At 45.6% G+C, this 25,307-nt stretch overlaps 1 protein-coding gene across 3 annotated transcripts in view; it reads right to left on the bottom strand.

Moving 5' to 3' along the window:
- Positions 1–25,307, bottom strand: part of LOC139533784 (leucine-rich repeat and guanylate kinase domain-containing protein-like) — a 42,927-nt gene that overhangs the window by 10,901 nt on the left and 6,719 nt on the right. For all 3 annotated transcript variants that reach the window (XR_011666851.1, XM_071332152.1, XM_071332153.1), the window contains exons 10-15: positions 12,465–12,571; positions 11,994–12,113; positions 9,234–9,330; positions 3,236–3,349; positions 2,954–3,155; positions 1,504–1,620 (exon numbers count right to left, since the gene is read on the bottom strand). Coding sequence is in view for 2 of the 3 variants with exons in the window: in XM_071332152.1 (XP_071188253.1) it covers positions 1,504–1,620; positions 2,954–3,155; positions 3,236–3,349; positions 9,234–9,330; positions 11,994–12,113; positions 12,465–12,571 (757 nt within the window). In the remaining variant the exon portion in view is untranslated. The remainder of the gene's footprint in view (positions 1–1,503; positions 1,621–2,953; positions 3,156–3,235; positions 3,350–9,233; positions 9,331–11,993; positions 12,114–12,464; positions 12,572–25,307) is intronic.

Here is a 25,307-nt window from a genome sequence, read left to right on the forward strand (position 1 = left end):
GAAAATCACATTGTATGATTTTTAAGTAATTAATTTGCATTTTATTGCATGACATAAGTATTTGATACATCAGAAAAGCAGAACTTAATATTTGGTACAGAAACCTTTGTTTGCAATTACAGAGATCATACGTTTCCTGTAGTTCTTGACCAGGTTTGCACACACTGCAGCAGGGATTTTGGCCCACTCATCCATACAGACCTTCTCCAGATCCTTCAGGTTTCGGGGCTGTCGCTGGGCAATACGGACTTTCAGCTCCCTCCAAAGATTTTCTATTGGGTTCAGGTCTGGAGACTGGCTAGGCCACTCCAGGACCTTGAGATGCTTCTTACGGAGCTACTCCTTAGTTGCCCTGGCTGTGTCTTTCAGGTCGTTGTCATGCTGGAAGACCCAGCCACGACCCATCTTCAATGCTCTTACTGAGGGAAGGAGGTTGTTGGCCAAGATCTCGCGATACATGGCCCCATCCATCCTCCCCTCAATACGATGCAGTCGTCCTGTCCCCTTTGCAGAAAAGCATCCCCAAAGAATGATGTTTCCACCTCCATGCTTCACGGTTGGGATGGTGTTCTTGGGGTTGTACTCATCCTTCTTCTTCCTCCAAACATGGCGAGTGGGGTTTAGACCAAAAAGCTCTATTTTTGTCTCATCAGACCACATGACCTTCTCCCATTCCTCCTCTGGATCATCCAGATGGTCATTGGCAAACTTCAGACGGGCCTGGACATGCGCTGGCTTGAGCAGGGGGACCTTGCGTGCGCTACAGGATTTTAATCCATGATGGCGTAGTGTGTTACTAATGGTTTTCTTTGAGACTGTGGTCCCAGCTATCTTCAGGTCATTGACCAAGTCCTGCCATGTAGTTCTGGGCTGATCCCTCACCTTCCTCATGATCATTGATGCCCCACGAGGTGAGATCTTGCATGGAGCCCCAGATCGAGGGTGATTGACCGTCATCTTCATCTTCTTCAATTTTCTAATAATTGCGCCAACAGTTGTTGCCTTCTCACCAAGCTGCTTGCCTATTGTCCTGTAGCCCATCCCAGCCTTGTGCAGGTCTACAATTTTACCCCTGATGTCCTTACACAGCTCTCTGGTCTTGGCCATTGTGGAGAGGTTGGAGTCTGTTTGATTGAGTGTGTGGACAGGTGTCTTTTATACAGGTAACGAGTTCAAACAGGTGCAGTTAATACAGGTAATGAGTGGAGAACAGGAGGGCGTCTTAAAAAAAAACTAACAGGTCTGTGAGAGACGGAATTCTTACTAGTTGGTAGGTGATCAAATACTTATGTCATGCAATAAAATGCAAATGAATTACTTAAAAATCATACAAATGTGATTTTCTGGATTTTTGTTTTAGATTCCATCTCTCACAGTTGAAGTGTACCTATGATAAAATTGACAGACCTCTACATGCTTTGTAAGTAGGAAAACCTGCAAAATCGATAGTGTATCAAATACTTGTTCTCCCCACTGTATGTGCTGTAATGCACACAAACCCACCTGTGGAGGTGTTGTCTTGGGTGTCTGTGGTGCTCTGGTCCTCTCCTCCCTGCTCCTCCACTCCCAGATAGTCCTTCACCACCTGCCTCAGGGTTCTGTATGCCTCCACTGGCTCATCTGAACACACACACACACTATTAAAATAATCTCCATACATTAGTACAGCGTGTCTGCGTATCTTTCTTCGCATCCCTGTCGTGTCCACACACACACACACACACACACACACACCACACACACCACACACACACACACACACACACACACACACCTCGCCAGACGTTAGATTCTTTAGATAAATCTCTTAAAGTCACTGTCCAGAGTTTCCAGATATCTCAGAAATATATATTTTTTACAATATTAGTGAAATAGTTTTCCTTCCAAAAGATGGTAATTAAGTATGTTAAAAAGCTGATTTTATGGTTTGGAATGGCGTGGGCGTATACCGGTCATTAAAAATATTCACGCGAGTAGGCCACTGATTGGCTATATTAGCCGGTAAGTAAATAGCAAGCATTTTTTAAATGGTCTGTTTGAGATACAAGTTTGAGGTGGGTTTTTTTCTCTCTAATTTATGCTTTGGACACAAATACGAATAAAGGACACGCCAACAATATTAATTGGGTAAGAGATAGGAGAACATGAACTTTTAAAAGTACCATTTTCACTGGACAGTTGAAGGTAGTTTCAATAGGAACGCACCTTTGGTTGTGGCCAGACATTTTTTGTTTCTTTATATGGTAGGACACAGGTCAACTCTGAAAGCTTTAGTTGGTTCATGGAGTGAAAACCATCACAAGAACCATTAAAACCATGATAGACAACATGGGTATGCAACTACAGTACCAGTCAAAAGTCGAGACACACCTACTCATTCCAGGGTTTTTCTTTATTTATTACTATTTTCTACATTGTAGAATAATAGTCTAGACATCATAACTATGAAATAACACATATGGAATCATGTAGTAACCATAAAAGTGTTAAACAAATAAAACATATTTTATTTTATATTTGAGATTCTTCGAAGTAGCCACCCTTTGCCTTGATGACAGCTTTGCACACTCTTGGCATTCTCTCAACCAGCTTCATGAGGTAGTCAAATGGAATGCATTTCAATTAACAGGTGTGCCTTGTTAAAAGTTAATTTGTGGAATTTCTTTCCTTCTTAAAGCATTTGAGCCAATTAGTTGTGTTCTACTTCTAAAATAAATACTTATTTTCCACCATAATTTGCAAATAAATTCATTAAAAATCCTACAATGTGATTTTCTGGATTGTTTTTTCTCATTTTGTCTGTCATAGTTGAAGTGTACCTATGATGAAAATTACAGGCCTCTCTCATCTTTTTAAGTGGGAGAACTTGCACAATTGGTGGCTGACTAAATACTTTTTTGCCCCACTGTATCTATATTCTATATACTGGTCTGCATCATCATCAGCTACGTACCACAGGGGATGACGTTGTCGAAGAAGCCTGGGCGTTCTCTGTTGATCAGGGCGTATGTATCCACGCGGGCTACAGCCTTATCTATCTGGGTCCGGGTGTACAGAGCTCTGGTCCTCAGCCGCCTGCCGTACTGCTCCTTGTCTGTGGGGATCATCAGGATGTAACGCGGCTCAAAGTGGCTGTTCTTCAGACTGAACACGCCCTGGGAGAACAGTATAGAGAAAATTAGCCTTTCAATTTGATGCTGCTGGGCTATGTGAATGTGTGTGTGTTGACGCCCACCTCCAGCTCCATGTGCACACAGCAGGCCAGGCCCTCCCTGGCCACGGCTTCTATGGCCTCACGAGACAGACCATACCAGTGGCCCGCATACTGCATCGTCTGGAGGAATTTACCCTGAGAGAGAGAAGACAGAGAATGGAGGAGCAGAGGGAGAAGGAAAGAAAGAGAGACAGACAGACGGAGAGAGAGAAGACAGAGAATGGAGGAGCAGAGGGAGAAGGAAAGAAAGAGAGACAGACAGACGGAGAGAGAGGGAGACCGTGAGAGGGGAGGAGACAGACAGACAGACAGACAGACAGACAGACAGACAGACAGACAGACAGACAGACAGACAGACAGAGAGAGGGAGACCGGGGGGGAGGCAAAAAGAGAGAAAACAAGAGTTAACAGAAAGCTGTGAGTTGGGACAGTCAACTATCGTGGGGTGCAACATTTATTTAGTTAAGAGTCAAATTCATATTCCAAAATGGAAGTGGTCTTCGATGGACCTACTGGGTCCTTCACGACCCCTGCTATGTCCAGAGAAGAGTAACAACCGCAGCTATAATGTCCCCACCTGTGAGGTGAACTCCTGACCCTACAGTCAGAGGTACCATCAGTTCCCCTGCTACCCTGTAGTTCACACAGCCGCTCCCTTTGACCCCTCGTCTACTTGCACCTGAAGCCGATATGCTCGGCGTTACGATCCATCACGCTTTACGACCCTACGGACAGCTCTGAGGACTGTAACCTACTCTCAAGGTAGGCTACACTTTTTCCCAATATTCAGATAGAAATGGAACACATAGAATTGGTGAGGCTCTCATGCCTACATTCTAGATATCACATTTCTTGTTGATGTTCTGATATAAGTTGTGCCCTACTGACTATTGAGACTCCCTCAGGAGCTCGACCCTTGTCGTGCTAAACCTCATCCCCTACTTTTAGAGGGTTGGAAACCATCAGGCCCAAATTACAAAGCACCCTTATCGTTCCTCTGTTGACAGGCTAGTTGGAACAATAAAACAAGCACAAGGACCTACTGATTGAGGCACATTTTCAGGATGGAGCTGTGTGTGTGTGTGTGTGTGTGTGTGTGGTTGGTTGGGCATACGAGTCTGATGTACAGTGCATTGTGTGTAGATTGATGAGGATTTATTTAATCCATTTAAGAATAAGGCTGTAACGTAACAAAATGTGGAGAAAGAGAAGGGGTCTGAATACTTTCCGAAGGCACTGTATGTTTCTGTCTCCATCTGAACTGGTCTGACGTGGTCTGAATGATCCAGGGAGTCTGTGATGTAGGTATGTGATAAGGGAGGAAGGGTCTACATCTGAACTGGTCTGAATGATCCAGGGAGTCTGTGATGTAGGTATGTGATAAGGGAGGAAGGGTCTACATCTGAACTGGTCTGAATGATCCAGGGAGTCTGTGATGTAGGTATGTGATAAGGGAGGGAGGGTCTACATCTGAACTGGTCTGAATGATCCAGGGAGTCTGTGATGTAGGTATGTGATAAGGGAGGGAGGGTCTATATCTGAACTGGTCTGAATGATCCAGGGAGTCTGTGATGTAGGTATGTGATAAGGGAGGGAGGGTCTACATCTGAACTGGTCTGAATGATCCAGGGAGTCTGTGATGTAGGTATGTGATAAGGGAGGGAGGGTCTACATCTGAACTGAATGATCCAGGGAGTCTGTGATGTAGGTATGTGATAAGGGAGGGAGGGTCTACATCTGAACTGAATGATCCAGGGAGTCTGTGATGTAGGTATGTGATAAGGGAGGGAGGGTCTACATCTGAACTGGTCTGAATGATCCAGGGAGTCTGTGATGTAGGTATGTGATAAGGGAGGGAGGGTCTACATCTGAACTGAATGATCCAGGGAGTCTGTCTAAAGAAAAGGAAATGCTGCCCAGGTTTCCACAGCAAGCAGTCTTCATCAGGGTTTCAGTCTGAAGAACTTCCCCTGAGAACCTTCCTCTGTACTTTAGAGTGTGCACGGTTAGGATCCCCACTTCACCTGAGAACCTTCCTCTGTACTTTACAGTGTGCACGGCTAGGATCCCCACTTCACCTGAGAACCTTCCTCTGTACTTTACAGTGTGCACGGTTAGGATCCCCACTTCACCTGAGAACCTTCCTCTGTACTTTACAGTGTGCACGGCTAGGATCCCCACTTCACCTGAGAACCTTCCTCTGTACTTTACAGTGTGCACGGCTAGGATCCCCACTTCACCTGAGAACCTTCCTCTGTACTTTACAGTGTGCACGGCTAGGATCCGCACTTCAAAGGGTTTCCTCCTAATATCACTGTGAGAGAGATCTCTATTTATTAAGGCCCCACGGCGCTTACAAATTTACCTTAAGAAAGACAAATGAATGGGCCTCAAGTTAAAATAAAGTTGGCCGGGCAGGCATACTATATAGTACCTCAGGCCCCCCCGTGTAGGATATCTACGAGTTCTTCCTTTGGGAATATGTGATAACTCTTGTGCTTTGAAGTGTCAAAAATGTTAGATATAAGGAAATATATTTAAGTAGCCAATAACTGAGTATGACATAACAATTGATTTACTGTCTTTTAGAGTGAAGAGAACTACTTACAAAACTTCAAACCAGAAGACAAGTCTAGGCTACACACATTTGCACAAAATAAATTGCTGGCTGGATGAACCGTGCCTTCGGAAAGTATGCTGACCCTTGACTTTTTCCACATTTTGTCAGGTTACAGCCTTATTCTAAAATTGATTTAAAAAAAGTTTTTTTTTAAATGAATCTACACACGATACCCCATAATGACAAAGAGAAAACAGATTGTTCTACATTTTTGCAGATGTATGAAAAAAAACACGACTGAAATATCACATCTACATACCCCAAACTTTTGAACGGTAGTGTAACACCTAGAAATGTCCTTGTTTTCCATGAAAACATACATGAAATGAGTTGCAAAATGAATAGGAAATATAGTCAAGACGTTGACATGGTTATAATGATTTTTAATTGAAATAATAACTGTGTCCTTCAAACTTTGCTTTCGTCAAAGAATCCTTCATTTGTAGCAATTACAGCCATGCAGACCTTTGGCATTCTAGTTGTCAATTTGTTGAGGTAATCTGAAGAGATTTCACCCCATGCTTCCTGAAGCACCTCCCACAAATTGGATTGGTTTGATGGGCCCTTCTTACGTACCATACGGTCAAGCTGCTCCCACAACAGCTCAATAGGGTTGAGATCCGGTGACTGTGCTGGCCACTCCATTATAGACAGAATACCAGCTGACTCCTTCTTCCCTAAATAGTTATTGCATAGTTTGGAGCTGTGCTTTAGGTCATTGTCTTGTTGTAGGAGGAAATTGGCTCCAATTAAGCGCCGTCCACAGGGTATGGCATGGCGTTGCAAAATGGAGTGATAGCCTTACTTCTTCAAGATGCCTTTTACCCTGTACAAATCTCCCACTTTACCACCACCAAAGCACTCCCAGACCACCACATTGCCTCCACCATGCTTGACAGATGGCATCAAGCACTCCTCCAGCATCTTTTCATTTTTTCTGCGTCTCACGAATGTTCTTCTTTGTGATCCGAACACTTTTTTCCAATCTTCCTCTGTCCAGTGTCTGTGTTCTTTTGCCCATCTTAATCTTTTATTGGCCAGTCTGAGATATGTCTTTTTCTTTGCAACTCTGCCTAGAAGGCCAGCATCCCAGAGTCGCCTCTTCACTGTTGACGTTGAGACTGGAGTTTTGCGGGTACTATTTAATGAAGCTGCCAGTTGAGGACTTGTGAGGCGTCTGTTTCTCAAACTAGACACTCGAATGTACTTGTCCTCTTGCTCAGTTGTGCACAGGGGCCTCCCACTCTTTCTATTCTGGTTAGAGCCAGTTTGCGCTGTTTTGTGAAGGGAGTAGTACACAGCGTTGTACCAGATCTTCAGTTTCTTGGCAATTTCTTGCATGGAAGAGCCTTAATTTCTCAGATCAAGAATAGACTGACGAGTTTCAGAAGAAAGTCTTGGTTTCTGGCCATTTTGAGCCTGGAATTGAACCCACAAATGCTGATGCTCCAGATACTCAACTAGTCTAAAGAAGGCCAGTTTTATTGCTTCTTTAATCCGCATAACAGTTTTCAGCTGTGCTAACATAATTGCAAAAGGGGTTTCTAATGATCAATTAGCATTTTAAAATGATAAACTTGGATTAGCTAACACAACGTGCCATTGGAACACTGGAGTGGTGGTTGCTGAAAATGGGCCTCTGTACGCCTGTGTAGATATTCCATAAAAAAATCAGCCGTTTCCAGCTACAATACTCATTTACAACATGAAAAATGTCAACACTGTATTTCTGATCAATTTGATGTTATTTTAATGGAGAAAAAAATAGCTTTTCTTTCAAAAACAACGACATTTCTAAGTGACCCCAAACTTTTGAACGGTAGTGTAAGTATTCAGACCCTTTGTTGAAGCACCTTTGGCAGCAATTACAGCCTGAGTTTTCTTGGGTATGACGCTACAAGCTTGACACACCTTTATTTGGGGAGTTTCTTCCATTCTTCTCTGCATATCCTCCCAAGCTCTGTCAGGTTGGATGTGGAGCGTTGCTGCACAGCTATTTTCAGGTCTCTCCAGAGATGTTCGATCGGGTTCAAGTCCGGGCTCTGGCTGGGCCACTCATGGACATTGCCCCGAAGCCACCCCTGCATTGTCTTGGCTGTGTGCTTAGGGTCGTTGTCCTGTTGGAAGGTGAACGTTCGCCCCAGTCTGAGGTCCTGAGCGCTCTGGAGCAGGTTTTCATCAAGGATCTCTCTGTACTTTGCTCCGTTCATCTTTGCCTCAATCCGGACTAGTCTCCCGGTCCCCACAGCATGATGCTGCCACCACCATGCTTCAGCGCAGTGTTTCCTCCAAACATGACGCTTGGCATTCAGGCCAAAGAGTTCAATCTTGGTTTCATCAAACCAGATAATCTTGTTTCTCATGGTCTGAGGGTCTTTGGGTGCCTTTTGGCTAACTAAAAGTGGGCTGTCATGTGCCTTTTACTGAGGAGTGGCTTCTGTCTGGCCACTCTACCATAAAGGCCTGATTGGTTGAGTGCTGAAGAGATGGTTGTCTCCACAGAGGAACTCTAGAACTCTGTCAGTGAGACCATCAGGGTCTTGGTCACCTCCCTGACCAAGGCCCTTCTCCCCCGATTGCTCAGTTTGGCCGGCGGCCAGCTCCAGGAAGATTCTTGGTGGTTCCAAACTTCTTCCATTTAAGAATAATGGAGGCCATTGTGTTCTTGGGCACCTTCAATGCTGCAGAAATGTTTTGGTACCCTCAACAAAATCCTGTCTCGGAGCTCTACGGACAATTCCTTCGACATCATGGCTTAGTTTTTTCTCTGACATGCACTGTCAACTGTGGGACCTTATATACAGGTGTGTGCTTTTCCAAATCATGTCCAATCAATTGTATTTACCATAGGTGGACTCCAATCAAGATGTAGAAACATCTCAAGGATGATCAATGGAAACAGGATGCACCTGAGCTCAATTCCGAGTCTCATAGCAAAGGGTATGAATATTTATGTAAATCTTACTTTAAAAATGTTTTTTGTTGTTGTTGACATTTGCAAAAAAATCTCAAAACCTGTTTCGCTGCGTCATTATGAGGTATTGTGTGTAGATTCCTAAGGATTTGTAAGGTAGTAACGTAGCAAAATGTGGAAAAAGTCAAGGGATCTGAATACTTTCCGAAGACACTGTATATTTAAATTCTGAAGGACGATGAATATGTGGTGGTGTCATGGACAGGGCTAACCATGGATTGTTTTACCTTCACATTTTATCTTTACGAACGGAAAGAATTGCAATTAATCTGAGACTGACACACTATCAGTGTGTTTGAGGGGATCAGTTTGAGCAAGGCGAGGGGCAGAATCGCTAATGTTGATCACACAACGGATGCAAGGTGATTTGTTGATCAGTAATTCTGCTCAATCACACAGCAACATAGTCCATCTCAAACATGTACCATGTGAATCATGTTCTGAAAGTCTTCCTCTGTGACAAAATGGTAGTCGCTCCCGTCCTCTTCCCCAAAGTAGGGACCCCTGGTGGTATGGCAGGTTCTGTGACAACAAGAGACAAATGGTTCCAATGACAAAACAGCAATACATTCAAGCTAGCAACTCAATTTCATTGGTCATGTACACAGTTTAGCAGGTGTTATGGCTGCAGCGAACTGCTTATGTTCCTATCAATCAATGCAGTAAATGTCAACAAGCGCACAATAATCCAACATTTAAAATAATCAAAAACGCCTAAGGATCATAATGGTATTGCAACACACCGAGACAAAAGACGGACAGACATATAGACGGACACGTGCCACACACTCGCTTTGATGCACACAAGCACAAGCACACAGACACAGACACAGACACAGACACAGACACACACACACACACACACTCCGACTCCACTACCCAGGTGAGGTTGAGCACTCAAAACCTACAGGAGGGTACCTCTCCAGGAACAGGGTTTGGGTTAAAACCTACAGGAGGGTGGCTCTCCAGGAACAGGGTTTGGGTTAAAACCTACAGGAGGGTGGCTCTCCAGGAACAGGGTTTGGGTTAAAACCTACAGGAGGGTGGCTCTCCAGGAACAGGGTTTGGGTTAAAACCTACAGGAGGGTATCTCTCCAGGAACAGGGTTTGGGTTAAAACCTACAGGAGGGTATCTCTCCAGGAACAGGGTTTGGGTTAAAACCTACAGGAGGGTGGCTCTCCAGGAACAGAGTTTGGGTTAAAACCTACAGGAGGGTGGCTCTCCAGGAACAGGGTTTGGGTTAAAACCTACAGGAGGGTAGCTCTCCAGGAACAGGGTTTGGGTTAAAACCTACAGGAGGGTGGCTCTCCAGGAACAGGGTTTGGGTTAAAACCTACAGGAGGGTAGCTCTCCAGGAACAGGGTTTGGGTTAAAACCTACAGGAGGGTGGCTCTCCAGGAACAGGGTTTGGGTTAAAACCTACAGGAGGGTAGCTCTCCAGGAACAGAGTTTGGGTTAAAACCTACAGGAGGGTAGCTCTCCAGGAACAGGGTTTGGGTTAAAACCTACAGGAGGGTGGCTCTCCATGAACAGGGTTTGGGTTAAAACCTACAGGAGGGTAGCTCTCCAGGAACAGGGTTTGGGTTAAAACCTACAGGAGGGTAGCTCTCCAGGAACAGGGTTTGGGTTAAAAACAAAAGGGGGGTAGCTCTCCAGGAACAGGGTTTGGGTTAAAACCTACAGGAGGGTAGCTCTCCAGGAACAGGGTTTGGGTTAAAACCTACAGGAGGGTAGCTCTCCAGGAACAGAGTTTGGGTTAAAACCTACAGGAGGGTAGCTCTCCAGGAACAGGGTTTGGGTTAAAACCTACAGGAGGGTGGCTCTCCAGGAACAGGGTTTGGGTTAAAACCTACAGGAGGGTGGCTCTCCAGGAACAGAGTTTGGGTTAAAACCTACAGGAGGGTAGCTCTCCAGGAACAGAGTTTGGGTTAAAACCTACAGGAGGGTAGCTCTCCAGGAACAGGGTTTGGGTTAAAACCTACAGGGGGGTAGCTCTCCAGGAACAGGGTTTGGGTTAAAACCTACAGGAGGGTGGCTCTCCAGGAACAGGGTTTGGGTTAAAACCTACAGGAGGGAATCTCTCCAGGAACAGGGTTTGGGTTAAAACCTACAGGAGGGTATCTCTCCAGGAACAGGGTTAAAACCCACAGGAAGGTATCTCTCCAGGAACAGGGTTAAAACCTACAGGAGGGTACCTCTCCAGGAACAAGGATAGAGAACCCTGGTGAAGAGGTTTCTATTAAAACCAGCGTGAGGTGAGAGCCAGACAAGCCATGTCCAGCAGATGTTCTTTTGATTCCAGCTCTCCAGTGTATGTGCTCTCTATACCACTATTTACTGCTTCTATAGTTCTTCTACTGCCCGTCGTGGGGAACCTTGTTATTTATCACTCGCCATTGCTCATGTGTTGGAAGTATTGACCATCTGGTTTAACAGTGTGGAAGTATCATGTATCTATGGATGGGGAACCAGAGGGGAACCTAGTGAAATATATTTAGTACCATCCTAAACAATAACCCTAACCCTTCACCTCTGTGACCAGGCCTTCTCATATTTAAGGTAACTTCATCCTTTCATAAAGTCTATTCCAATGAGCACAAAATCCTAGAAGCAAGCTGGCCAAAAGTAGTGCACTATTGTCACGACTTCCACCGAAGGTAGTTCCTCTACCTGTTCGGGCGGCGCTCGGCGTCGCCGGCCTACTAGCCATCACCGATCCATTTTTCTTTTTCCGTTTGTTTTGTCTTTGGTTCATTCACACCTGGTTTTCATTTGCTTTAATTCCTGTGTGTATATTTATCTGTTTCCCCGCGTAGGTTTGTGCGGGGTTATTTTTCATATTGCTTGTGGAGGCTTTCCTCAGTTTATTCACGTGTGTTTATTATAGTAAGGAGCGTGGGTTTTTCTCCTTCCGTGAGTAACTGTGAGTTCCCATTTGTCTTGGGTGTTTTTTGGTCATTGTACCTGTACCGGTTTTGGACTTGCCTATTAAAAAACGCTACATTGACATCTCTGCTCTCCTGCGCCTGACTCCTTACCTACCTTCAGAACGAATCGCAACAACTATATACGGAAAAGTGTGCATTTATGGATGCATACAAGCCCTCAGAGTTTGGCCACAGCTTGCCAAAAGTAGTGCACTACTATGTAGGAAATAGGGTACCATTTGGCCCTTGGGACTCACCCGTAGGCGAAGAAGTCGTTGAACTCTCGGCAGAGCTTGTGGGCCAGCTCTCTCTTCCCACAAGCCTGGGGCCCAGTCAACACCAGCATGGGGTAGGGAGAGTCCAGACTGGGCAGGGTGCTGGGACACACGCACACAGCAACACATGGATGACACAGTACACCATTTAGAGAGAGGGAGAGCACAAAGATAAAGAGTCTAGGAAGTACTTTACCATTGTTCAGGACAACAAGCCAATCAGAAAAATCTGATTTTTCTAGGCCAGGGGATAGGTCAGTTTCTATGATGTATAAATAGAGCATAAATGTCAGAAAAGCTAGGTTTCTTCATTTTTAAAGATTGCGAGCACAACTTAATTTAGTATGTAAGCTTTATTTAGAATATTCATCGTAGCGACTTCTGATTGGCTGAAAGTCGTGTTATAAGGAGGGTAGTCCAGTCAGGGTAGTTGGTGGGTCGTGATGTTTTTACCTATCGTAGATGACCTGGGGCTGCATCAGCTGGAATACCATGTGACTCATGTGCTCCCTGGCTGCCACCACCTCCAGAGGAGGGTCGAACTTGTTCACAGCAGACACCTGGGGAACACAGAGGGAGACGTTCATATGTAACAATGTTCACAGCAGACACCTGGGGAACACAGAGGGAGACGTTCATATGTAACAATGTTCACAGCAGACACCTGGAGAACACAGAGGGAGACGTTCATATGTAACAATGTTCACAGCAGACACCTGGAGAACACAGAGGAGACGTTCATATGTAACAATGTTCACAGCAGACACCTGGAGAACACAGAGGAGACGTTCATATGTAACAATGTTCACAGCAGACACCTGGAGAACACAGAGGAGACGTTCATATGTAACAATGTTCACAGCAGACACCTGGAGAACACAGAGGAGACGTTCATATGTAACAATGTTCACAGCAGACACCTGGAGAACACAGAGGGAGACGTTCATATGTAACAATGTTCACAGCAGACACCTGGAGAACACAGAGGGAGACGTTCATATGTAACAATGTTCACAGCAGACACCTGGGGAACACAAAGGAGACGTTCATATGTAACAATGTTCACAGCAGACACCTGGGGAACACAGAGGGAGACGTTCATATGTAACAATGTTCACAGCAGACACCTGGGGAACACAGAGGAGACGTTCAGATGTAACAATGTTCACAGCAGACACCTGGAGAACACAGAGGGAGACGTTCATATGTAACAATGTTCACAGCAGACACCTGGAGAACACAGAGGGAGACGTTCATATGTAACAATGTTCACAGCAGACACCTGGGGAACACAGAGGGAGACGTTCATATGTAACAATGTTCACAGCAGACACCTGGAGAACACAGAGGGAGACGTTCATATGTAACAATGTTCACAGCAGACACCTGGGGAACACAGAGGGAGACGTTCATGTGTAACAATGTTCACAGCAGACACCTGGGGAACACAGAGGGAGACGTTCATGTGTAACAATGTTCACAGCAGACACCTGGGGAACACAGAGGGAGACGTTCATATGTAACAATGTTCACAGCAGACACCTGGAGAACACAGAGGAGACGTTCATATGTAACAATGTTCACAGCAGACACCTGGAGAACACAGAGGAGACGTTCAGATGTAACAATGTTCACAGCAGACACCTGGGGAACACAGAGGAGACGTTCATATGTAACAATGTTCACAGCAGACACCTGGGGAACACAGAGGGAGACGTTCATATGTAACAATGTTCACAGCAGACACCTGGGGAACACAGAGGGAGACGTTCATATGTAACAATGTTCACAGCAGACACCTGGGGAACACAGAGGAGACGTTCATATGTAACAATGTTCACAGCAGACACCTGGAGAACACAGAGGAGACGTTCATATGTAACAATGTTCACAGCAGACACCTGGAGAACACAGAGGAGACGTTCAGATGTAACAATGTTCACAGCCGACACCTGGAGAACACAGAGGGAGACGTTCATGTGTAACAATGTTCACAGCAGACACCTGGGGAACACAGAGGGATACGTTCATGTGTAACAATGTTCACAGCAGACACCTGGGGAACACAGAGGGATACGTTCATATGTAACAATGTTCACAGCAGACACCTGGAGAACACAGAGGAGACGTTCATATGTAACAATGTTCACAGCAGACACCTGGGGAACACAGAGGAGACGTTCATATGTAACAATGTTCACAGCAGACACCTGGGGAACACAGAGGAGACGTTCATATGTAACAATGTTCACAGCAGACACCTGGGGAACACAGAGGGAGACGTTCATATGTAACAATGTTCACAGCAGACACCTGGGGAACACAGAGGGAGACGTTCATATGTAACAATGTTCACAGCAGACACCTGGGGAACACAGAGGGAGACGTTCATATGTAACAATGTTCACAGCAGACACCTGGAGAACACAGAGGAGACGTTCATATGTAACAATGTTCACAGCAGACACCTGGAGAACACAGAGGGAGACGTTCATATGTAACAATGTTCACAGCAGACACCTGGGGAACACAGAGGGAGACGTTCATATGTAACAATGTTCACAGCAGACACCTGGAGAACACAGAGGGAGACGTTCATATGTAACAATGTTCACAGCAGACACCTGGGGAACACAGAGGGAGACGTTCATGTGTAACAATGTTCACAGCAGACACCTGGGGAACACAGAGGGAGACGTTCATGTGTAACAATGTTCACAGCAGACACCTGGGGAACACAGAGGGAGACGTTCATATGTAACAATGTTCACAGCAGACACCTGGAGAACACAGAGGAGACGTTCATATGTAACAATGTTCACAGCAGACACCTGGAGAACACAGAGGAGACGTTCAGATGTAACAATGTTCACAGCAGACACCTGGGGAACACAGAGGAGACGTTCATATGTAACAATGTTCACAGCAGACACCTGGGGAACACAGAGGGAGACGTTCATATGTAACAATGTTCACAGCAGACACCTGGGGAACACAGAGGGAGACGTTCATATGTAACAATGTTCACAGCAGACACCTGGGGAACACAGAGGAGACGTTCATATGTAACAATGTTCACAGCAGACACCTGGAGAACACAGAGGAGACGTTCATATGTAACAATGTTCACAGCAGACACCTGGGGAACACAGAGGGAGACGTTCATATGTAACAATGTTCACAGCAGACACCTGGGGAACACAGAGGAGACGTTCATATGTAACAATGTTCACAGCAGACACCTGGGGAACACAGAGGGAGACGTTCATATGTAACAATGTTCACAGCAGACACCTGGAGAACACAGAGGAGACGTTCAGATGTAACAATGTTCACAGCAGACACCTGGAGAACACAGAGGGAGACGTTCATATGTAACAATGTTCACAGCAGACACCTGGAGAACACAGAGGAGACGTTCAGATGCAACAATGTTCACAGCAGACACCTGGGGAACACAGAGGGAGACGTTCATATGTAACAATGTTCACAGCAGACACCTGGAGAACACAGAGGAGACGTTCAGATGTAACAATGTTCACAGCAGACACCTGGAGAACACAGAGGAGACGTTCAGATGTAACAATGTTCACAGCAGACACCTGGAGAACACAGAGGGAGACGTTCATATGTAACAATGTTCACAGCAGACACCTGGGGAACACAGAGGAGACGTTCATATGTAACAATGTTCACAGCAGACACCTGGAGAACACAGAGGGAGACGTTCAGATGTAACAATGTTCACAGCAGACACCTGGGGAACACAGAGGAGACGATCATATGTAACAATGTTCACAGCAGACACCTGGGGAACACAGAGGAGACGATCATATGTAACAATGTTCACAGCAGACACCTGGGGAACACAGAGGGAGACGTTCATATGTAACAATGTTCACAGCAGACACCTGGAGAACACAGAGGAGACGTTCAGATGTAACAATGTTCACAGCAGACACCTGGGGAACACAGAGGGAGACGTTCATATGTAACAATGTTCACAGCCGACACCTGGAGAACACAGAGGGAGACGTTCATATGTAACAATGTTCACAGCAGACACCTGGAGAACACAGAGGTATACGTTCATATGTAACAATGTTCACAGCAGACACCTGGGGAACACAGAGGAGACGATCATATGTAACAATGTTCACAGCAGACACCTGGGGAACACAGAGGAGACGTTCATATGTAACAATGTTCACAGCAGACACCTGGAGAACACAGAGGGAGACGTTCATATGTAACACTGTTCACAGCAGACACCTGGGGAACACAGAGGAGACGTTCAGATGTAACAATGTTCACAGCAGACACCTGGGGAACACAGAGGGAGACGTTCATATGTAACAATGTTCACAGCAGACACCTGGAGAACACAGAGGGAGACGTTCATATGTAACAATGTTCACAGCAGACACCTGGGGAACACAGGGTGAGACGATCATATGTAACAATGTTCACAGCCGACACCTGGGGAACACAGAGGGAGACGTTCATATGTAACAATGTTCACAGCAGACACCTGGAGAACACAGAGGGAGACGTTCAGATGTAACAATGTTCACAGCAGACACCTGGGGAACACAGAGGGAGACGTTCAGATGTAACAATGTTCACAGCAGACACCTGGGGAACACAGAGGGAGACGTTCAGATGTAACAATGTTCACAGCAGACACCTGGGGAACACAAAGGGAGACGTTCATATGTAACAATGTTCACAGCAGACACCTGGGGAACACAGAGGGAGACGTTCATGTGTAACAATGTTCACAGCAGACACCTGGGGAACACAGAGGGAGACGTTCATATGTAACAATGTTCACAGCAGACACCTGGGGAACACAGAGGAGACGTTCATATGTAACAATGTTCACAGCAGACACCTGGGGAACACAGAGGAGACGTTCAGATGTAACAATGTTCACAGCAGACACCTGGGGAACACAGAGGGAGACGTTCATATGTAACAATGTTCACAGCAGACACCTGGAGAACACAGAGGAGACGTTCAGATGTAACAATGTTCACAGCAGACACCTGGGGAACACAGAGGAGACGTTCATATGTAACAATGTTCACAGCCGACACCTGGGGAACACAAAGGGAGACGTTCATATGTAACAATGTTCACAGCAGACACCTGGGGAACACAGAGGGAGACGTTCATATGTAACAATGTTCACAGCAGACACCTGGAGAACACAGAGGAGACGTTCATATGTAACAATGTTCACAGCCGACACCTGGAGAACACAGAGGAGACGTTCATATGTAACAATGTTCACAGCAGACACCTGGGGAACACAAAGGGAGACGTTCATATGTAACAATGTTCACAGCCGACACCTGGGGAACACAAAGGGAGACGTTCAGATGTAACAATGTTCACAGCAGACACCTGGAGAACACAGAGGAGACGTTCAGATGTAACAATGTTCACAGCAGACACCTGGAGAACACAGAGGAGACGTTCAGATGTAACAATGTTCACAGCAGACACCTGGAGAACACAGAGGAGACGATCATATGTAACAATGTTCACAGCAGACACCTGGGGAACACAGAGGGAGACGTTCATATGTAACAATGTTCACAGCAGACACCTGGGGAACACAGAGGAGACGTTCAGATGTAACAATGTTCACAGCAGACACCTGGAGAACACAGAGGGAGACGTTCATATGTAACAATGTTCACAGCAGACACCTGGAGAACACAGAGGAGACGTTCATATGTAACAATGTTCACAGCAGACACCTGGAGAACACAGAGGGAGACGTTCAGATGTAACAATGTTCACAGCAGACACCTGGGGAACACAGAGGAGACGTTCATATGTAACAATGTTCACAGCAGACACCTGGAGAACACAGAGGGAGACGTTCAGATGTAACAATGTTCACAGCAGACACCTGGGGAACACAGAGGAGACGTTCATATGTAACAATGTTCACAGCAGACACCTGGAGAACACAGAGGGAGACGTTCATATGTAACAATGTTCACAGCAGACACCTGGAGAACACAGAGGAGACGTTCAGATGTAACAATGTTCACAGCAGACACCTGGGGAACACAGAGGGAGACGTTCATATGTAACAATGTTCACAGCAGACACCTGGAGAACACAGAGGGAGACGTTCATATGTAACAATGTTCACAGCAGACACCTGGAGAACACAGAGGGAGACGTTCATGTGTAACAATGTTCACAGCAGACACCTGGGGAACACAGAGGAGACGTTCAGATGTAACAATGTTCACAGCAGACACCTGGAGAACACAGAGGGAGACGTTCATATGTAACAATGTTCACAGCAGACACCTGGAGAACACAGAGGAGACGTTCAGATGTAACAATGTTCACAGCCGACACCTGGAGAACACAGAGGGAGACGTTCATATGTAACAATGTTCACAGCAGACACCTGGAGAACACAGAGGAGACGTTCATATGTAACAATGTTCACAGCAGACACCTGGAGAACACAGAGGAGACGTTCATATGTAACAATGTTCACAGCAGACACCTGGGGAACACAGAGGAGACGTTCATATGTAACAATGTTCACAGCCGACACCTGGAGAACACAGAGGGAGACGTTCATATGTAACAATGTTCACAGCAGACACCTGGGGAACACAGAGGGATACGTTCATATGTAACAATGTTCACAGCAGACACCTGGAGAACACAGAGGGAGACGTTCATATGTAACAATGTTCACAGCAGACACCTGGAGAACACAGAGGAGACGTTCATATGTAACAATGTTCACAGCAGACACCTGGAGAACACAGAGGAGACGTTCATATGTAACAATGTTCACAGCAGACACCTGGGGAACACAGAGGAGACGTTCAGATGTAACAATGTTCACAGCAGACACCTGGAGAACACAGAGGAGACGTTCAGATGTAACAATGTTCACAGCAGACACCTGGAGAACACAGAGGAGACGTTCAGATGTAACAATGTTCACAGCAGACACCTGGGGAACACAGAGGAGACGTTCAGATGTAACAATGTTCACAGCAGACACCTGGAGAACACAGAGGGATACGTTCATATGTAACAATGTTCACAGCAGACACCTGGAGAACACAGAGGGAGACGTTCATATGTAACAATGTTCACAGCCGACACCTGGGGAACACAGAGGAGACGTTCATATGTAACAATGTTCACAGCAGACACCTGGGGAACACAGAGGGAGACGTTCATATGTAACAATGTTCACAGCAGACACCTGGGGAACACAGAGGGAGACGTTCATATGTAACAATGTTCACAGCCGACACCTGGGGAACACAGAGGAGACGTTCATATGTAACAATGTTCACAGCAGACACCTGGGGAACACAGAGGGAGACGTTCATATGTAACAATGTTCACAGCCGACACCTGGGGAACACAGAGGGAGACGTTCATATGTAACAATGTTCAAAGCAGACACCTGGAGAACACAGAGGAGACGTTCATATGTAACAATGTTCACAGCAGACACCTGGAGAACACAGAGGGAGACGTTCAGATGTAACAATGTTCACAGCAGACACCTGGAGAACACAGAGGGAGACGTTCAGATGTAACAATGTTCACAGCAGACACCTGGAGAACACAGAGGGAGACGTTCATATGTAACAATGTTCAAAGCAGACACCTGGAGAACACAGAGGGAGACGTTCAGATGTAACAATGTTCACAGCAGACACCTGGAGAACACAGAGGAGACGTTCAGATGTAACAATGTTCACAGCAGACACCTGGGGAACACAGAGGGAGACGTTCATATGTAACAATGTTCACAGCAGACACCTGGAGAACACAGAGGGAGACGTTCATATGTAACAATGTTCACAGCAGACACCTGGGGAACACAGGGTGAGACGATCATATGTAACAATGTTCACAGCCGACACCTGGGGAACACAGAGGGAGACGTTCATATGTAACAATGTTCACAGCAGACACCTGGAGAACACAGAGGGAGACGTTCAGATGTAACAATGTTCACAGCAGACACCTGGGGAACACAGAGGGAGACGTTCAGATGTAACAATGTTCACAGCAGACACCTGGGGAACACAGAGGGAGACGTTCAGATGTAACAATGTTCACAGCAGACACCTGGGGAACACAAAGGGAGACGTTCATATGTAACAATGTTCACAGCAGACACCTGGGGAACACAGAGGGAGACGTTCATGTGTAACAATGTTCACAGCAGACACCTGGGGAACACAGAGGGAGACGTTCATATGTAACAATGTTCACAGCAGACACCTGGGGAACACAGAGGAGACGTTCATATGTAACAATGTTCACAGCAGACACCTGGGGAACACAGAGGAGACGTTCAGATGTAACAATGTTCACAGCAGACACCTGGGGAACACAGAGGGAGACGTTCATATGTAACAATGTTCACAGCAGACACCTGGAGAACACAGAGGAGACGTTCAGATGTAACAATGTTCACAGCAGACACCTGGGGAACACAGAGGAGACGTTCATATGTAACAATGTTCACAGCCGACACCTGGGGAACACAAAGGGAGACGTTCATATGTAACAATGTTCACAGCAGACACCTGGGGAACACAGAGGGAGACGTTCATATGTAACAATGTTCACAGCAGACACCTGGAGAACACAGAGGAGACGTTCATATGTAACAATGTTCACAGCCGACACCTGGAGAACACAGAGGAGACGTTCATATGTAACAATGTTCACAGCAGACACCTGGGGAACACAAAGGGAGACGTTCATATGTAACAATGTTCACAGCCGACACCTGGGGAACACAAAGGGAGACGTTCAGATGTAACAATGTTCACAGCAGACACCTGGAGAACACAGAGGAGACGTTCAGATGTAACAATGTTCACAGCAGACACCTGGAGAACACAGAGGAGACGTTCAGATGTAACAATGTTCACAGCAGACACCTGGAGAACACAGAGGAGACGATCATATGTAACAATGTTCACAGCAGACACCTGGGGAACACAGAGGGAGACGTTCATATGTAACAATGTTCACAGCAGACACCTGGGGAACACAGAGGAGACGTTCAGATGTAACAATGTTCACAGCAGACACCTGGAGAACACAGAGGGAGACGTTCATATGTAACAATGTTCACAGCAGACACCTGGAGAACACAGAGGAGACGTTCATATGTAACAATGTTCACAGCAGACACCTGGAGAACACAGAGGGAGACGTTCAGATGTAACAATGTTCACAGCAGACACCTGGGGAACACAGAGGAGACGTTCATATGTAACAATGTTCACAGCAGACACCTGGAGAACACAGAGGGAGACGTTCAGATGTAACAATGTTCACAGCAGACACCTGGGGAACACAGAGGAGACGTTCATATGTAACAATGTTCACAGCAGACACCTGGAGAACACAGAGGGAGACGTTCATATGTAACAATGTTCACAGCAGACACCTGGAGAACACAGAGGAGACGTTCAGATGTAACAATGTTCACAGCAGACACCTGGGGAACACAGAGGGAGACGTTCATATGTAACAATGTTCACAGCAGACACCTGGAGAACACAGAGGGAGACGTTCATATGTAACAATGTTCACAGCAGACACCTGGAGAACACAGAGGGAGACGTTCATGTGTAACAATGTTCACAGCAGACACCTGGGGAACACAGAGGAGACGTTCAGATGTAACAATGTTCACAGCAGACACCTGGAGAACACAGAGGGAGACGTTCATATGTAACAATGTTCACAGCAGACACCTGGAGAACACAGAGGAGACGTTCAGATGTAACAATGTTCACAGCCGACACCTGGAGAACACAGAGGGAGACGTTCATATGTAACAATGTTCACAGCAGACACCTGGAGAACACAGAGGAGACGTTCATATGTAACAATGTTCACAGCAGACACCTGGAGAACACAGAGGAGACGTTCATATGTAACAATGTTCACAGCAGACACCTGGGGAACACAGAGGAGACGTTCATATGTAACAATGTTCACAGCCGACACCTGGAGAACACAGAGGGAGACGTTCATATGTAACAATGTTCACAGCAGACACCTGGGGAACACAGAGGGATACGTTCATATGTAACAATGTTCACAGCAGACACCTGGAGAACACAGAGGGAGACGTTCATATGTAACAATGTTCACAGCAGACACCTGGAGAACACAGAGGAGACGTTCATATGTAACAATGTTCACAGCAGACACCTGGAGAACACAGAGGAGACGTTCATATGTAACAATGTTCACAGCAGACACCTGGGGAACACAGAGGAGACGTTCAGATGTAACAATGTTCACAGCAGACACCTGGAGAACACAGAGGAGACGTTCAGATGTAACAATGTTCACAGCAGACACCTGGAGAACACAGAGGAGACGTTCAGATGTAACAATGTTCACAGCAGACACCTGGGGAACACAGAGGAGACGTTCAGATGTAACAATGTTCACAGCAGACACCTGGAGAACACAGAGGGATACGTTCATATGTAACAATGTTCACAGCAGACACCTGGAGAACACAGAGGGAGACGTTCATATGTAACAATGTTCACAGCCGACACCTGGGGAACACAGAGGAGACGTTCATATGTAACAATGTTCACAGCAGACACCTGGGGAACACAGAGGGAGACGTTCATATGTAACAATGTTCACAGCAGACACCTGGGGAACACAGAGGGAGACGTTCATATGTAACAATGTTCACAGCCGACACCTGGGGAACACAGAGGAGACGTTCATATGTAACAATGTTCACAGCAGACACCTGGGGAACACAGAGGGAGACGTTCATATGTAACAATGTTCACAGCCGACACCTGGGGAACACAGAGGGAGACGTTCATATGTAACAATGTTCAAAGCAGACACCTGGAGAACACAGAGGAGACGTTCATATGTAACAATGTTCACAGCAGACACCTGGAGAACACAGAGGGAGACGTTCAGATGTAACAATGTTCACAGCAGACACCTGGAGAACACAGAGGGAGACGTTCAGATGTAACAATGTTCACAGCAGACACCTGGAGAACACAGAGGGAGACGTTCATATGTAACAATGTTCAAAGCAGACACCTGGAGAACACAGAGGGAGACGTTCAGATGTAACAATGTTCACAGCAGACACCTGGAGAACACAGAGGAGACGTTCAGATGTAACAATGTTCACAGCAGACACCTGGGGAACACAGAGGGAGACGTTCATATGTAACAATGTTCACAGCAGACACCTGGAGAACACAGAGGAGACGTTCAGATGTAACAATGTTCACAGCAGACACCTGGGGAACACAGAGGGAGACGTTCAGATGTAACAATGTTCACAGCAGACACCTGGGGAACACAGAGGAGACGTTCAGATGTAACAATGTTCACAGCAGACACCTGGGGAACACAGAGGGAGACGTTCATATGTAACAATGTTCACAGCAGACACCTGGGGAACACAGGGTGAGACGATCATATGTCACATTGCCGATAAATATCTTATTTCAAGTCAGTCCTATCTAGAAGTAACGTATGTACAGTTGAAGTCAGAAGTTTACATACACCTTAGCCAATTACATTTAAACTCAGATTTTCCACAATTCCTGATATTTAATCCTAGTACAAATTCCCTGTCTTAGGTCAGTTAGGATCACCACTTTATTTTAAGAATGTGAAATGTCAGAATAATAGTAGAGAGAATGATTTATTTCAGCTTTTATTTCTTTCATCACATTCCCAGTGGGTCAGAAGTTTACATACACTCAATTAGTATTTGGTAGCATTGCCTTTAAATTGTTTAACTTGGGTCAAACGTTTCGGGTAGCCTTCCACAAGCTTCCCACAATAAGTTGGGTGAATTTTGGCCCAATCCTCCGGACAGAGCTTGTGTAACTGAGTCAGGTTTGTAGGCCTCCTTGCTCGCACACACTTTTTCAGTTCTGCCCACATATTTTCTATAGGATTGAGGTCATGGCTTTGTGATGGCCATTCCAATACCTTGACTTTGTTATCCTTAAGCCATTTGCCACAACTTTGGAAGTATGCTTGGGGTCATTGTGCATTTGGAAGACCCATTTGCAACCAAACTTTAACTTCCTGACTGATGTCTTGAGATGTTGCTTCAATATATCCACATCATTTTCCTGCCTCATGATGCCATCTATTTTGTGAAGTGCACCAGTCCCTCCTGCAGCAAAGCACCCCCACAACATGATGCTGCCACCCCGTGCTTCACGGTTGGGATGGTGTTCTTTGGCTTGCAAGCCTCCTCCTTTTTCCTCCTAACATAACAATGGTAATTATGGCCAAACAGTTCTTGAGGATATTTCTACAAAAAGTACGATTTTTCTCCCTATGTGCAGTTGCAAACTGTAGTCTGGCTTTTTCTTCATGGTGGTTTTGGAGCAGTGGCTTCTTCCTTGCTGAGAGGCCTTTCAGGTTATGTCGATATAGGGCTCGTTTTACTGTGGATATAGATACTTTTGTACCTGTTTCCTCCAGCATCTTCACAAGGTCCTTTGCTGTTGTTCTGGGATTGATTTGCACTTTTCGCACCAAAGTACGTTCATCTCTAGGAGACAGAATGCGTCTCCTTCCTGAGCGTTATGACGGCTGCGTGGTCCCATGGTGTTCATACTTGCGTACTATTGTTCGTACAGAGGAACGTGGTACCTTCAGACTTGTGGAGGTCTACAAATATTTTTCTGAGGTCTTGGCTGATTTCTTTTGTTTTTCCCATGATGTCAAGCAAAGAGGCACTGAGTTTGAAGGTAGGCCTTGAAATACATCCACAGGTACACCTCCAATTGACTCAAATGATGTAAATTAGCCTATCAGAAGCTTCTAAAGCCATGACATCATTTTCTGGAATTTTCCAAGCTGTCAACTTAGTGTATGCAAACTTCTGACCCACTGGAATTGTGATACAGTGAATTATAAGTGAAATAATCTGTCTGTAAACAATTGTTGGAAAAATTACTTGTGTCATGCACAAAGTAGATGTACTAACCGACTTGCCAAAACTATAGTTTGTTAACAAGAAATTTGTGGAGTGGTTGAAAAACGAGTTTTAATGACTCCAACCTAAGTGTATGTAAACTTCCGACTTCAACTGTATCACTGACCTATATTATAAACCTCTACAGATCCTGACAGATGCCCACTGTTTTAAATAAACAACATACTAGGTTAGCATTCACTGTCCCAATTAGCAAAACATGCCACTCAGTTATTGATGCCCCTCCTCCACTTGCT

This window comes from Salvelinus alpinus, chromosome 11 (genome assembly GCF_045679555.1).
Source record: "Salvelinus alpinus chromosome 11, SLU_Salpinus.1, whole genome shotgun sequence".
Classification (NCBI taxonomy): Eukaryota; Metazoa; Chordata; class Actinopteri; order Salmoniformes; family Salmonidae; genus Salvelinus; species Salvelinus alpinus.